This window comes from Castor canadensis, chromosome 6, assembly GCF_047511655.1.
Source record: "Castor canadensis chromosome 6, mCasCan1.hap1v2, whole genome shotgun sequence".
Classification (NCBI taxonomy): Eukaryota; Metazoa; Chordata; class Mammalia; order Rodentia; family Castoridae; genus Castor; species Castor canadensis.
The window spans coordinates 40,370,078-40,386,529 of NC_133391.1; the positions used below are offsets into that span (position 1 = coordinate 40,370,078).

General features: G+C 49.3%; 1 protein-coding gene across 4 annotated transcripts in view; it reads right to left on the reverse strand.

Annotated features, from left to right (window-relative positions):
- Tead4 (TEA domain transcription factor 4) overlaps positions 1 to 16,452 on the reverse strand; it is a 68,041-nt gene that overhangs the window by 33,230 nt on the left and 18,359 nt on the right. For all 4 annotated transcript variants that reach the window (XM_074076277.1, XM_074076275.1, XM_074076278.1 and 1 more), the window contains one exon: positions 9,194 to 9,448. In XM_074076277.1, the coding sequence (XP_073932378.1) occupies positions 9,194 to 9,448 (255 nt within the window). The remainder of the gene's footprint in view (positions 1 to 9,193; positions 9,449 to 16,452) is intronic.

The window sequence follows — 16,452 nt, forward strand, 5'->3', positions numbered from 1 at the left end:
AAAGAACAGTAAACTCAAATACTAAATTAGATTTAGTCACTCTTGGCGGGCGGATGCTCGGAGGTAGAACGCTTGCCCAGCATACACGTATGCATATGGTCACAGATTTTTCTGTATTCTGCCTTTCAATCTCACAGTTCTGTGTGGCTGGCATGATCATCTCTTTGCTACAGACAGGGAAAACAAGACAGGAAGAGGCTGAGAAACTTGTTCACGATCACCAACCATAAGTGGCTGAGATTCAAATCAATGCAGACCCCAGAGTGGTGGTTGTTTTTTATTGAGTCAGAGTCTTGCTCTGTAGCCCAAGCTGGCTTCAAACTCTCATTCTTCCTGTCTCAGCCTACCAAGCGCTGAGATTATAGATATGGGCCACCATGCCCAGCTTATTAGTTGAGAAGGCTCTCACTAACTCTTTTTTTTTTTTTTTCCCCCTTTACCTGGGCTGACTGCTAACCAAGATCCTTCTAACCTCTGCCTCCCAGGTAGCTGTGATTACAGGCAGTGCACCATGGCCCCTGGCCTTCACAGCCTATTTCTTAACTACCATCTAATATTATTTCTACATGGGATTGGGAACCATCTCTCCTAGAAGAATGGGCTGGGTCAGGTGACCCCAGAGGTCCTGTCTGACCTGAGGAAGAAGACACTGAGCCCCAGGGAAGAGAAATAATTCATTCACAGCAGATGACTTATCAGTGTCCCAGGTACCAGGAGAACATGTTTTCTAGGGCTTTCCCAGTGCTTCAATGATGAAGACAGAATGGCTGCTTTCCCCGTGGGTGCCCTCCCTGGCGGGCAATATCTCCTCTGTGAGGGATCATTCTGCCCCCCACTTTGGTGGATCCATTCTTTGGATCTCAAGGTGAACTAAGTCCTAGGTCCCTTGACATCACCTGGAGGGACACCTGACTTAAAGTGCATCCCTCTCTTGTTCACTCTCTTGTGGACAGTGGTACCCTGAGCTGGTAGAAGCCAACACACCCAGGATGACATAGACGCTGGAGGCTCACAAATCTGGGGTTGGGGGAGGGGTAGAAAGAGGGGACCCAGAGGTAGATCCCCAAAAACAAAAGTCATGGCAGGAAGAATCTTATAGGAAGTCCAGGAGGGTCAGTGGAAGAGAAAGAGACCACAGTCCAGCCCCAGCTCTGCCACTGGCTGCATCACCACAGGCCTGTCCCCTCTGGTGGCTGGTGGTTAAGGTCACAGGAAGGGGAAACAGGAGGCCAGCATGGCCCTTGGCAGAGGCCAGCTGAGTATTTCAGTGTGGCAGGTGGCCTTGTCCCACCCCAGAGAGGGCCTGGGTGGGGCTGGGAAGGACACCTCGCCAGATGGTGGGCCCATCTGTTAGAGGACATGTGTCCAACAGCCCCCAGTACACATAGCTCAGATCCTTGGCCACCCACCAGGGGCAAGGATGCCCATGGAGAAAGGAAAGCCTCATCAGCCCACAAGAGCCAGCACCACCATTTCCTAACCTCACACCCTGCTTCCCACACATGTACCAGCCAGCCCATGCCTTTCCTCAGTCACATTCCCACTGCAAAGTGCTATCGGGGATGGACCACTTTTGTACCTCATCCCACCCATGCTGACTCCTCTTTTCACTCCAGTCCCCCACCATGAATACGGCATCAGAGAAGTAAAGCAGGGAATCAGCAGAAGGCCAGTGCAGTCAGCTACCTCTGTCCAGTGTTCATAAGGTCCTGTGATAACTCGTGAGCCTAAGTCCTGTGTAAGTAATGTCATAAGGGCCAAACACAGACAAGGACTGAGAATCGGAGGACCCACCCAAGAGGAGACAGAGATGTCCATGTAGACCTTCTACTCTCTTGAGGCCTCTGAGGGGAGTTTTCTCTGAGCCCTGTTCTTCCAGCAGGCTGGGCCCATTCTCCATGCTGCCCCAATCCTATAGCTGGGGGAGTCTCTTCCCAGGTATCTCACTGAAGCTATACACAACTGGGCTGCAAGAGGAAACTTCTGAATGGAACCTAGACAGTAGCCTGACATCCATGTTGTTGCCACTATCATCCCTGGAGGGCTCTGAGGTTTTTGTTGAGATCCTTGCCAGCCTTCAAGCCCCAAGAAGCTTGCCCTAACCTATCCCCCCAATAAGTGGATGTGCCCACTCCTACCTCCACACCCTGGTGGTGGGGCCTTCTTCATGGTCCTTGGCTAAAGCCATTCAAGCCTGTGTCACAATGCTCACTAAACCATGAGGTCTTTGAGAGCAAAGAACTGTTCTGCTCAGCTCCATATCCCCTGCACTGTGCTGCTGGTACCTGTGCTGAACCAACATTCCCATAGACCTCTGAAAGGCAGAACCTTGTCCCAGTGAGCCTGTGAAGGGACACTGAGCACCAGGGAAATGCAAATCAGAACCCCAGAATGCCACTTCACATCCACTAGCATGGTTGCAATCAGAAAAGGAAAGTAGCAAATGCTGGCGAAGATGGGAGGAATGAAACCCTCATGCCTGTCTGCTGGAAATGGAAAACAGTGCCATCGCTGTGGAAGACAGTTTGACTGTTTCTCAAAGCGTTAAACATTTTTTAAAAAATTAAACATAAAACTATCATAGGGCTGGATGCCTCATGACTGTAATCTTAGCTACTCAAGAAACAGAGATCAGGAGGATTGCAGTTCAAAGCCGGCCTGAGGCAAATACTTTGAAAGACTCTATCTCTATAAAACCCATTGCAGTAAGATGGGTAAGAGTGCCTGCTTAGCAAGTGTGAGGCCCTGAGTTCAAACCCAAGAACTGAAAAAAAAAAAAAAACAACCTAAAAAACTATCATAGAAGTAATTCCACTCAAAGGTTCCCCCAAAAAACTGCAAACAGGGACACCAGTGTTCTTAGCAGTGTTAGTCGTGATCATTAAAAGGTAGAAATGAAGCAAATGTCCACTGACAGATGAACAGATGATAAGCCAGATGCTCGGGCTGGGGGTGCAGCTCAGCAGTAGATCATGTGCTTAGCATGGGCAAGACGCTGGGTTCAACTACCCCCCCCACACACAAAAAAAAGACAAGGGCAAATATTGTGTGAGTCCACTTTCATAAGGTACCTAAAGCAGGCAAATTCACAGACAGAAAGTAGAGGAGATTCTGAGGTATTAAGGACCTGAGAATGAACAGATACTGTTCAATGGGTGCCGAATTTCTGTGTGGAGTAATAAAGAAAGTTCTAGAAACCAAAACAATATTAATAGTATTAATATTCCCATTTTACAAACAAGGAAAATGATACTCAGCAAGATCAAATAAATGACCAAGGTCACACCATCAGGGGCAGGTGACTGGAAGAAGGTCAGGCTCATACCAGGCCTCCAGAAGTTAGGGTAGTAGGCCATAAGGGGACATGGAAGGAGCCAGAAACCCACAGGGTGACACCAAGGATAAAAACCCAAGGGGCAAGCTATGGTGAGGAAGCAGGAGGCTCCCTGACCTCTGTCCCATCTCCTTAGTGAAGAGAGCCCTGACCTGCGTCTAACCCCAGCCTGCCAGGCTCTGGTCCCACTGTGCCTCTTAATAGCTATGTGACTCATCTTCCCCCTGGATAGCTTGCTATGACAGTGCTTTTTCCACATGTTCCACCTGGGTTCCCCCAAAGCCACCATGCAAAGCCCTGCCTTTGGCTAGTGCCACAATCTCTCTTCCCCTTTGCCTGGGACGCCCACCCTCTCCCACCCATCTCAGGCTCCACTTCCTCCTTGAAATCCTCCAAAACATCCCAGCCCTCTGGTTTCATTCCTGCCTGCCTGCCTGGTGGTTCTGTTTCCAAAGGTGTTTCTTCTATCCCTCCCATTAGACCACAGAGTCATGGAGAAGAGAACCATGAGCCCTCAGCCTAGGCCTGGATATTTTGTAAGAACTGCCTGCCTGCCAGAGGGACCACAGGCCTAGGACACAAGGGAAAAGAAGCAGAAGGGCAGAAAGACTTGGGAACATTTCCAGGAAGGTGAAAGTCTGAGCTCAGACAGCAATGGATGCAGAAACAACAGAACCAGCCATGTCCCCCCCCAGAGAAGGAAGGGGATGGTGACCACCCAGGGCCAGTGCTGTGGGGGGAAGAGGAGGCATGAGGAAGATGCAAAAAGATGGGAGAAAGAAGTCACTCTGTCTTCACCTCCCCACCTCTGCACCCAAAGGAGGTTAGTATTAGCAGTACCAGGTGAGGATCACACAGTGACAGGGCAAAAAGAAAGGCAGCTGTGAGCAGAAGGCTAGTACCCCATGCCTGGGAGCTAGCCCAAGGGGAGGTGAGAGGTGCTCAAGTTGGGGGGAGGGGGGCAGGAGCCAACAAGTGTGGGAGATTCAGCTCAGAAATAACAGGTGCTAATCTGTGGCACTGCTCTGTAGGTCATCTGCATGTCTGCCTGGCGCTGGAGAGCAGTTCTGCTGCAGGCTGCTGTGTGCAGCCTGGGCTGGGAGCAGGCCTAATCCCTGTCCTCAAAGAGCTAAGGCCAGGGCCCCTGAGTCTGCTGTCAGCACACTCTCCTGCCTGCGTGCTCTCGGCCTACCAAGGACTCCACTGGGGGCTCACTTGGAAGACAACCATGGGTGCAGGAACCGGTATGAGTATGACTGTGGGCTCAGGATGGGCTGGGGTACACAGGCAGAGCAGGTCTCCCAAGGGAAGATGAGAAGACAGAAAGAGTCATCTGGGCATCATATCCCTCTCACTCTGCCTCCTGGGGGCCCAACCCACCCACTTGGATGAGCTCAGAGCTAGCTATACCTCCCAGCTGGACTGGCCAGCCCTGCAGAGTAGCCCTGCAGAGTGGCTCCCAGCATGGCATGACTTTGGCTCAACCCCCAGGCTGGTAAGAAGAGATGGGGATAAGCCAGTGTCTAGCTCCCTGGAGGACCTTTACTGACTCAGGCCAGGTGAGTCATCGGACAAGGAGAGGCAGCCTCCAGTTCCCTGCCACAACCTAACCCAACTGAGCCAGGGCCAAGCAGAGGTGGGGTAGGGAGGGGGGTGGCAAAGCCATTGAGGGTGAGGGTAGGGCTCCAAGCTTTGGGGCAGGAGAAAGTTGCCTCGTTCTCTACTCACTGCCTAAGAGACTCTGGGGGAACCTTGGCTTCCAGTCCACTTCTGCATCTGCAAGTAGAGATTGTAATTCCTCCTTCCTTGAAAGGATCCAATGGATAAAGCATGTCAAAGGCCACTGGGAGCCCAAGGCTTGTTAAACACACAAGAGGCCCTAAGCCTCTACCCTCTCCTCCCCCTTCCTGAGACCCTCCTCTGTGTGGTACCACCTGTGTGCCTCCCTGTCTCTACAGGGAATGGAGAACCACCTATGGGAACACCAACACAGCCAAACGTGGTCCTCGATCTGCTTCCTCCACTCACAGCTTTCTTCCTGTCACAGATTCCAGCTCAAGGCCTGCCAAAATCCATAGCCTAGTGTTTCCCCAACCTGGCATAGGCACGGTGGGCTGCAAATGAACATCTGTTTTTTTTTTTGACAATACTGGAGACTGAACTCAGGGCCTCAAGTTTGCTAGGCAGGTGCTCTATAACTTGAGCCATGCCCCCAGCCCAAATGAACTCTTATAACCCTAACACCTTTATATGTGAAGTGTGAATAGTAGAAATGTTTCTACCTGTTAAGTACCTAAAACTAAGCACCCACCCAAATGTCCATCCACACACCAAAGGATAAACAAAACATGGTATATATAATAGCAAAACGCTAGCCATGCTACAACATGGATCAACCTTGAGGACATTGTGCTAAATGAAGCCAGTCACAAAACACAAATGTCCCATTATCCTACTTACAATGAGGCACCTGGAGTAGTCAAATTACAGAGATGAAAGGAGACTAGTGGTGGCCAGAGACAGGGGAGGATGGAGAATAGTCTAAGGGGGACAGAGTTCCCGTTTGGGATGGTGACAAGTTTCTGGAGGTGGCCAGTGGCTAATGCTTGTAACAACAGCACGAATGTACTGAATGTCACTAAATTGTAAACAGAAAAATTATCATGTGTGAGGCCCTGGGTTTCATCACATCCCCCTCCCCCCCACACACACTATTTTATATACATAATATAGTTAAAATGGGACTGGTGGTGTGGCTCAAGTAGGGGCCCTGAGTTCAAACTCCAGTACCATCACAAAAAAGTAAAATGATTAAAATGGTAAATTCATATATACAGATCCCTCCTCAAACCCCCAAAGTAGGCAGCCAAAGCCCCTGGGTCACAGTGGCAATCAAACAGACTTTTAATCTATTTAGACTACACTGCATTCTCCCATCTCCATGGGCCTTCCCCAGAGAACCCAGCTCTCGCCTTCTACTGAATACCTCTTGCATCTTTAGTTTAGCAGACCATCTGTCCCTTTAGAACACACAGCCATGTCCTACAAAGTGTCAGTATGCACATTTGGCTTCTGGCCAGGGTGCTGAGACAGCTCTCCAGCCAGACCACTGCCCTCCCAGCAACCTCTCGATTCCTCTCCACCTAAGAACCCAAGGCCCAGGCTCTTTAGCTTGATCCACACCAGCTAAAGGGGGACATCCTATGTACAGCACCCCACTGCACACTTGGCACCCCTAGGTGATCCATACACATCTGCTGTCTCCTCTAGGAAGCTCCCCTGGGGTGCAATCATTAGAGCAGGAAGTGATGAGAGCAGGGGTGCCATGGTCACTGACCTGGAAGTAACTGATGCTGAGGGAACACAGCAAAGCCACAGAGAGGGGACTGAAAAGACAAAGGAGTTTTCACTGGTACCTGAGTAGACCTGGGGTCTAGTTCCAAAGGATCTTCCTTCCCCAACAAAAAATGGAAAGGCATCATTTTGGCCTTGTAGGAAAGGCTATAGGTAAAGAAGAGCAGGAGGGGCTGTCAGAGCTCTACTACTTCCTGCACCAGGAAAAACTGGATTTGAGTTTAGTCAAATAAAAGATTGCTAAGTAATGCCCCTTAAAGTTTATGTCCATCCATAACTTCAGCATCTGACCCAATTTTATTTGTTTGTTTATTTATTTCTGCAGCTGAGGATAGAACTCAGGGCTTTGTGCATGCTAAGCAAACACTCTGCCACTGAGTCCAACATCTGACCCAATTTGGAAATAGAGTCTTTGCAGGTAAATTAGTTAATGTGAGGCCATACTAATTACTGGTATCTTTAGAAGAGAAGAGGAGCCAAGCGTGGTGATACACACCTATACTCAGGAGGCTGAGGCAGGAGGATTGAGTTTGAGGGCAGTCTGGCTGCATTGTGAGACTCTCTCAGAAAGTGGGGGGAGAGAGGGAGAGACAGGGACAGAGAAGACAGCCATGTCATGACAGAGCCAAAGAATGCCATGAATCAGCTGCAACAACTGAAAGCCAGGAGGAAGACAGGAAACAAGTTCTCCCCCAGCCCCCCAAAAGGAAAAACCTTACCACCACCTTTATTATGCTTTGGATATGAAGTATCCTTCAAAAAGGCTTGGTCTCCAGCTGGTGGAGGTGCTGGAGACTTTAGGAGGAGGGGCCTAATGGAGGAAGTGAGTATTAGGGTGGGTCACTGCAGTATTTTTGTCCCCGGCCTCTTCCTATCTTTGTCTCTGGTTCTTGTCCACCATGAGGTGAAGAAGCTCTTAACCACATGCTCCCATGCTCCCATGATGCTCTGCCCAAGCCCAAGGGGCAAGTGACCATGCACTGAATCCTCCAAAACTGGGAGTCAAAAGCAATCTTTCCTCCTTTAAGTTGTTCTTTAGTGTTATTGTCACGGCAACGCAAAAGTAACTAATACAACCTTGACGCCAGACTTCTGGCCTCCTGAACAATGTGGGGATAAAGTTCTGCTGTTGTTTTGGGGGTGTGTGTGTGTGTGTGTGTGTACCCCCAAGCTTGGGGCCTCATGCATGCTAAGCTCTAAGCTACACCCCAGCCCACTGTTTTAAGCCATCCAGTTTGTGGTGAATTATTATAGCCTTTAAGCAGCCAACAAAGGCACTATGCTGGGGGGAGGGCACAAGTGTTGGGGTGGGAGAACTTGATGGGAACCCCTGAGCAGGTCAACCAGCCTCAGGAGCCAGGGCAGAGCCCTCTGTTGCACTGACTTCAGCCAGTTACAGAGGACGTCTCAGGCCTCTGGGCTCCTGCTCCAAGACCACTGTTTCTAGCAGGGAGGGTAGTAGGGGGCCTTCCTAGCAGAAATAGAAGACCGACGCAGGTCTTCCAGCAGTTGTTCAGTTTTGGGCTGTTTTGCTTTACTGAATACCCTGTCCTTCTTCTAGAAGTCAACAAGGTCTATGCAGAATGCTGGTCCCTCCCCACATGGCTGCTCACTTGAGAAAACTCAGCCTCCCGTGGACAGCCCACTGAGCTCACAGCCTCCCTACCTCAGAGCCCAGCTGTACCCCAGAAGCAGGGAGTAGATCTTCCACACCCACACCCAGCATACACAGCCTGAACGTGTCGGTAGCTTGAGTGAGTGAAGGATGGAATGAGCCCCCATCAGCCTTTCTTTTCTTTTCCTTTCCTTTTCTTTTCTGCATTGCTAGGGGTAGAGCCTAGAATCTTGCATGTGCTAAGCACGTACTCTACCACTGAGCTACACCCCCAGCTCAAGTTCCTTTTTTATTTCTCTCTTTTTCTTTTTTTTTTTGGTGGCACTAGGGTTTGAACTCAGGGCTTCAGGCTTGCTAGGCAGGCATTCTTACCACTTGAGCCACTCCACCAGCCCTTTTTTTGTGTTAGGAATTTCCAAGATAGAGTCACAAGAACTGTTTGCCTGGAGCTGGCTTTGAACTTCGATCCTCCTAATCTCTGCCTCCTGAGTAGCCAGGATTACATGAGTGAGCCACTGGTGCCTGGCTTCAAGTTCTCTTTCTTGTCACTCTTCATAGCCAAGGTGGGCAACTTGGATCAGGCACTTACCTGTGGGGGGTGTTTTGTGGAAATTTCTCAGTCTGTGCTATGGAGCTCTTGACCCAGAACACCTTTTCAGTTTTTAACCAGCACAGTGTCTCACCCCCGGGGCCTCACCCTCCCCACTCACTCACAGGCTTCTCAGATGCTCCTATGGCTTGAGAACCCAGAACAGAAGAAAACCCTGTGCACCTGACAGAGGCCCCGAGAGGTCCCTTGGAGGGGACCCCAAGGTTGTGGTGTCAACCCTGCTTCAGTCTTGTTCCAGAGTGCATCCTGAGTTGAGGGGTCTGCTGCACAGGCTCCTTACCATACATCTTGCCCTCGTCCGACAGGATGATCTTGCGCCGGCCGCAGGGCGGGTAGATGGCCAGGGCCTCCTGGAAGCTCTGCTCGATGTCCGGGCTCCACACGCCCTCTGCATCATTGTCAATGGGCTTGTCCAGTGCCTGGCTGCCCCCAGAGATGCTGCTCCCCTCGGGGGAGTTAGGAGAGCTCCACTCGTTGGAAGTAATGGTGCCGGCCTTGCCCTCCAAGGCTCCGCTTGGAGGAGCGCCCGTTGGACCTATTGGGGCAAAATCATGGCATGGGTGAGAAGTGAAAGAACTGGGTGGACCATGGGAGACAGGATGCCCCAGGGAATGCTCAGGCCCGAATCATTACTCAGGGACCAACGGAAAGGACTGGGAGGGTCAGGTGACCAGGGGTCTTGGGAAGGTCATTTCCTCTCTGCAGACCTCAGTTTCCCACATGTCAAGCGAGCTCAATGACCCAGGCAACCTGCGGCCGCTGCTCTAAGAACGCACCAAGAGCTGAGAAGTAGACAAGGGCCAGGTGCTGGGGGACGTCCTCACACTAAGTGGACACTGGGCAAGAAGGATGCAAAACACTGTGCACTGTGGGTGGCAAAAATGAAGCAGTCCAAACACTGTGGGAAGGAAATGTCACTTCCTCAGAGAGTTAGAATGAGGCCTGGTAAGGTGACACACTCCTATGATCCAAGAGGCTGGGAGGCAGAGGCAGGAGGATTGTGAGTTAGAGGCCAGCCTGGGCTACCTAGCCCTGTCTTAAAAAACACTAAACCAAACCAAACCAAACCAAAAAAGACTTCAGGGTATGGCTCAGTGGCAGACCATTGACCATACATGCTCGAGAGCTCAAGTTCCATCCCCAGTGCTGCCATAACTCAGTGAATAAATAAATACATACATAAAACTACCATGTGATCCACCAATCCCCCACTTTCTGTCATATGGCCAAAAAACTGAATGCAGGGTGTCAAAGAGATCTTTGTATACCCCAGTTCACAGGAGCACTATTCACAACAGCCAAAAGGTGGAAGCAGTTCCAGCGTTCATCCCTACAGGAATAGATACACAAAATGTGGTATGCATACACATACATAATGGAACACCATTCAGCCTTCAAAAAAGGAAAGAAATCCTGTCACACACTACCACACGATGAAGGCACTATGCTACGTGAAATAAGGCAGTCACAAAACCCCAGATACTGTAGCATCCCACTTAAATGGTCGAGGAAACAGACAGCAGAGTGTTGGCCACTGGGGACTGGAGGGAGGGAGAGATGGGCGTGTTAATGAGGTGAATATACTTAACGTCACTGAGCTGTACACTCAGAAGGAGACAAGGTGGGACTGGGGATTTGGCTCAGTAGTGCAGTCTGTGTCTAGTGTTCTCCAAGCCCAGGGTTCCACCCCAGTATGGAAGGGAGGGAGGGAGAGAGGGAGGAGGGAAAAGATTCCAGAAAGAGAGAATATAGAAAATGAAGTAGAACAACATTTGAAGGAATAAATGGCAGGAAACTGTTCCATAATTAATGAGATGTGACTCCTCCAATTTAGGAACCATACTGAATCTTAATTAGTTTAAATTCAAATAAAATAAACAAATAGATACATAAAGTACACTCATAGAGTAGGAGGGTTGCCTAATACCAAAAACAAAGAAAAGCCTTAAAAGCATCCAGAGTGGACCAGTGGAGTGGCTCAAGTGGTACAGCACCCGCTTAGCAAACCTGAGACCCTAAGCTCAAACCCTAGTCCCACCAAAACAAAAACAAAAACAAAAGCCCAAAAAACAGATGATGACCAAATTAATATGTCCATACAACACACACACAAACACACACATTTCTGAACCATAACTTCAAAGATGCATTTGATAAAATCTAAGACCTACTCACAATAAAAACTCAGCAAATGGCTAGAAACAAAAGGAAGCTTCCTTAATCTTATCAAAAACATCTTCTGAAAACCTACACAACAAATATCACAATAATGAAATGCTAGAAGTACTACCTTCAAAGTCAAGAAAAAGATTTCAAAAGTGTTTACTTTGAAGACTTACACTCAAAACATATCACAAGTCCTAAACAAGACAGAAGAAAAAAAGAACCAAAGATTAGAAAATAGCAAAACGCTCAGAATTCTCACAAAACACAACAGATTGAAAATACATAAACTTCTAAGAGTTGGGTGTGGTGGTACATGCCTGTAATCCTAGCTATTTGGGAGACTGAGATTGGGAGGGACAAGATTTGACCCAGCCCCGGGCCAATAGTTCACAAGGCTTCATCTCCAAAATAAACAGAGCAGAATAGTCTAGAGGTGTGGCTCAAGCAATAGGGTGCCTGCTTTGCAAAAGCAAAGCCCTGGATTCAAACCCCAGTCCCACTAAATAAATAAATAAAGTGAAGAGGGGAAACTGTGCTCATGGATGGAAAACAGTATTATAAAGATGTTAAATCTCCCCAAAAAATCATAAATCCAATGAAATGGTGATTTAAAAAAAAACCCCACAAAGTTTTCCACAAAACTTAGTAAATTGGTTCTCAGAACCTGTGGAAGAGCCAGGATGATTCAAGGTGTCTAACTCATCGGTTCACTTTCCCTTTCCTCAGAGTTTGCAAGATGACTTTCTTAAATGTCTGCCCTGGTGTTCTGGTCTGTCCCCTCCTTATCAGCCCTTCACAGACTCTCTGGGGGTCCCCACCACGGCTCCTGCGTCCACTACATGATCTGATGTCCACATCTGCACCTTTCCACAGGGGAGGCCTGAACCACAGCTGCACACTGGGCGTCTGCAGCCAGACAACTCAAAGGCTCTCAGCTTAACACATGAGGCACCCGAACTCCCGCTCCCCCTGGACCTTGCCCTCCTCCTCTGGTGGCTCAGGAAGGAACCAGGCCTACCCACAAGCCAGAAAACTAGGAGTGTATTTCACTCTGCCTCATCTCCCATATCCACTTAGTGACATCCTCTCTTCTGTCTCCTGACCCTATTTCTCTTTCTCTCTCACCACCCTAACCCAAGCCTCCACCAACACACCCCTGTATGACTTGCCACGCCACTCACAGCCATCATCTTCTCCCTGAAGCCAGAGCACTGATCACTTGATTTCTCTACTTAAAACCTGTCAATGGCTTTTCCATGTTCTTAAGATAAAGCCAGATGGGCTCGATCACACACGCCTATGATCCCAGCACTGGGGGGAGGAGGAAACAAAGGCAGGTGGATCTCAAGTTCAAGGACAGCCTCGGTTATATAGCAAGACCCTGTCTCAAAAAACAAATGAACAAAAAAGATAAAAACCACACACCCCATGGTGGGATTTGTGCAGCCCCTCAGCCCATTCCTGCTCTCATACAGAGCCTCTCATCTGTGCCACTTCCACGTCCTGAACTCGATTAACAAACCGTCCCAATCCACCAACATGCTAAGCTTTCTCCACTGTTTGTTGTTTTGGGTTTTTTTCAATATTGGAGTTTGAACTCAAGAGTCTCACACTTGCTTAACAGGTGTTCTCCCGCTTAAGCCATGCCCCCAGCCTTTCTTGCTTTGGTTATTTTTCAAATAGTGTTTTGCCCAGGCTGGCCTCTGACTGTGATCCTCCTACCTAGGCTTCCTGTGTAGCTAGTATTATAGATAAGCTCCACATACCTGGCTTGTTTTGTTGAGATGAGATCTTGCTAACTTTTTGCCTGGGCTTGTCTTGAACTTTGATCCTCCTGTATCTGCTTCCCAAGTAGCTGGGATTATAGGAATGAGCCACCATGCCTGGCTCTTCACTGTTTTTTGTTGCTATTTTGGTGCTAAGGATGGAACCCAGGACCTCCTGCATGCTAGGTAAGTGCTCTGCCCAAGCCACACCCCCAGCCCTCTTTCTCTACTCTTAAAACTTTCTTGCCTCTTTCACCTGACCAATTGCTACTTATCCTAAAGTTCCAGCAAAATGTCACTCCCTCTGGGAGGACCCCAACCCTCTGCCTGGGTGAGGACCCTCTTTTAAGTTTCAACAGATCCCTGTCTTCCATCTCGAAGTACTTCCTGGTCTTCACTACCACACTGCAAATGCCATGAGGACAGACACCACCGGCTTTATCTGCCAGGTCCTCAGTGCCCTGCATGGTGCTGGAGAACAAGGACTGAGCACATGAATGAACATGTGCTAAGCGTTCTTTGGGGAGTAATGGCTTCTCTATGGGAGAATAAACCACTCTGTGCTTGGTGTCAGGGAGCCAAGAGGCTGCCGTTGACCCAGCCCCACAGCGTACAGCATGACCACAGGTGAACCACATCACTTCTCTGGGCCTCAGTTTGCAACTCTGTAGGAGCCACAGGGCCTGAGGTCCTCCCTGTGCTGTCAGCATCCATGGCCCACACTCTGTACCAGACCCCCCCTTCTGCAGGGTCTCCTGAGCGCTCCCTGAAAATGCTCACCAAAGGCTGGGGAGCTCGTGTCCCTCATGGCTGTCAATAGGATGGGGTGCTGCCTACATGGGCTTGACATGGAATCAATGCTTGCTGAAGGCATTTATTGTCAGCATCATTATTCTTTCTTTTTTGTGGCACTGGGATTCAAACTCAGGGCCTTGCACTTGCTGGCAGGCTCTCTACCACTTGAGCCATGTCTCCTGCCCTCCATATCATAATTCATTTTTTGTTTATTTATTATTACTACTGTTGTACTAGGGGGGTGCACTGTGACATTTATAAAAGTTCTGACAAAACATCATAGCTGAATTCACCCCCTCCATCATACTCCTTTTCCCCCTCCCCCAATATCATAATTCTTAAGCTACAAATAATGTCCAAAGTTAAAGGTTTAAAGCCCTACACACACCTGGCAGGTAAAAACCTTAAGCCCTAACACCTAAGATTAATACTGGATAGTAACTAGTAATACCTAAGGCCTCACTGGTGCTGGCTTTAGTCTGGGTTACATACCCTGAGCTGAATGGAGTGTGCTATGGAAACCAGGACAGTAGGAAAGGAGGCAGCGCACCTCCCTGATTCCTACCCCCAGGCATCAGGCCCAAGGGCAGCCCAGAAGAACAGCAGACCTCAGAGAACCAGAGACCACTCATGTCAGGCTGCCCTGTGAGGTAGGTTTTCTGAGGACCTGCACTCCATGCCCCCAAGATTGGGTTTGTCCCAGGGAAAGCAGGGCAGCAGGTCACCCAAGGCCCTGGGCCATGGATTTATTACAGGAATGAGTTGTTCCTGGCCCTGTGTGGCCCTACTGCCCCTGGTGCACAGCTGGGAGTGGCTGGCCACTCCCACTCTCACCGCCCACTGCCCAAGACCTGGCAGCCTCCAGTTCACCAGGCAAACCTCCCACGCAGCCCTGCTCTGTGGCTAGTGGGATAGGGTAAACCAACACCAGCTCTGAGAAGGATCATGATTCCTACTCCTCCCACTAGTGCTCCTCAGTGACCCTCAAAGGGAGAGCTGGAGAGGGGACAGATGGCATGGCTGCCCAGACCATGTGCCACAGAGGAATAAAAATAATCCCTGACTTGGCTCTCGGGGCCTGGCCCAGAGGCCTCAACCTCTGCCCTCAGCCCCACCCACAGGCCACAGATGGCCTCCTTGGGACAACCCAGGCCCAAAGAACACGCCTCACTCCATTCCAAGGCACACAGGTGCTGGCCACTCAGTTTTCAGAAGAATGAGGAATTATGGGCTTTCATTGTGGTCTCTGTATAAATCAGAATCCAGAGACAGGACAAGAAGCGAATCACGATCCCAGTTACAAATGGAAAAGCCAAGGCTCAGGGAGGCAAAAACTTGCCCTGAGAAAGTGGCTATCAGACCTCAAGAACTGAGGCAATGCAGTGGTACATGCCTGTAATCCCAGCTACTTGGGATGCTGAGATCAGGAGGCTCGCAATTGCAGGCCAGCCCGAGGAAATAGACCATCTCCAAAATAACCAGAGCAAAATGGACTGGAGGTTTGGTTCCAGCAGAAGAGTGCCTGCTTTGTAACCTCGAAGCCCTGAGTTCAAATCCCAGCCACGTGCACACACATGCAAGTGTAAAGGAGCTAGGGCAAAGCTCAGTAGTACAGTGCTCACCCATAATGCACAAGGTTCCATCCCAGCACCTCAGATCCTAAAACCCAACTCCCTGCCAGTCCATCTCTCATCTTCCATGACCATGGGTGACCTCTCAGCCCCACCTAATTCACTGGAGCCCACAACACACAACTGCCACATGTGACAAGTCCCGGTCCTGGGCAGATATCTCACCTGCCCCCATCTGGAGGATGAGATTATTCCTCACATTTGAGAATTCCCCCACCTGGCTTGATGTTGGGAACTCAGGGTGTTGACCTTATTTTTAAGATGATGACTCTCCCAATGATTCCCTTTCCTCAGTCCAGGACAAACAGACTTCTTTCCTTTGATCACAATGTAGGCTCTTCAGTTTACAATCGGTTATATTGATAAACTTGTCACTCAGCTAAAAATATCCAGGTGCACTGTCTCACACCTGTAATCCCATCTACTAAGGAGTTAGAGATCAGGAGGATCATGGTTTGAAGTCAGTCCAGGCAAAAAAGCTAATGAAACCCCATCTCAGGCAATAAGCCAGGTGTGGAGGCACATTCCTGTCACCCTAGCTACACAAAAGACATAGGTAGAAGGATCAAGGTCTGAGGCTGGCCCTGGGCAAAATCTTGAGACCCAAACTGAGAAATAATCTCAGGCAAAACTGGCTCAAGTGGTAGAGCACATGCTTACCAAGTGCAAGGCCCCGAGTTCAAACTCCAGTACTGCCAAACGAAAACAAAACAAAACAACCATAAAATGTACTTTGCAGGCCTAACCTATACAACATCCTAGGCTAGCTCACCTTAAATATGCTCTGAACATTTACATCAGTCAACAGCTAGGTAAAACCAGCTAACACAGAGGTAGTTTGTAATAAGGTGTTGACTAGCTCACGAAATGTATTGACTACCTGTATCCAAACGCTGCCAGCCATGCAGTACCAAGCACGGTAGGGGATGACACTGCTGTGATCATTTGTCTGAATGGGAGGTGCAGCTCCTGGCCACAGCCCCATGTGACAGCATCCTACTGACTATCACCAGCCAGGAAAACATCAAAGTTCAAAGTACAATTTCTACTGAATGAGCACCACTTTCACATCGTCGCAAAGAAAAAAGTCTTACATTGACCATTGTAAGTCAGGGACCATCTGTACCTCTAACCCGCTGGGTTAATATGTGTTACATAACCCACCCCATCCAGACTCCCCA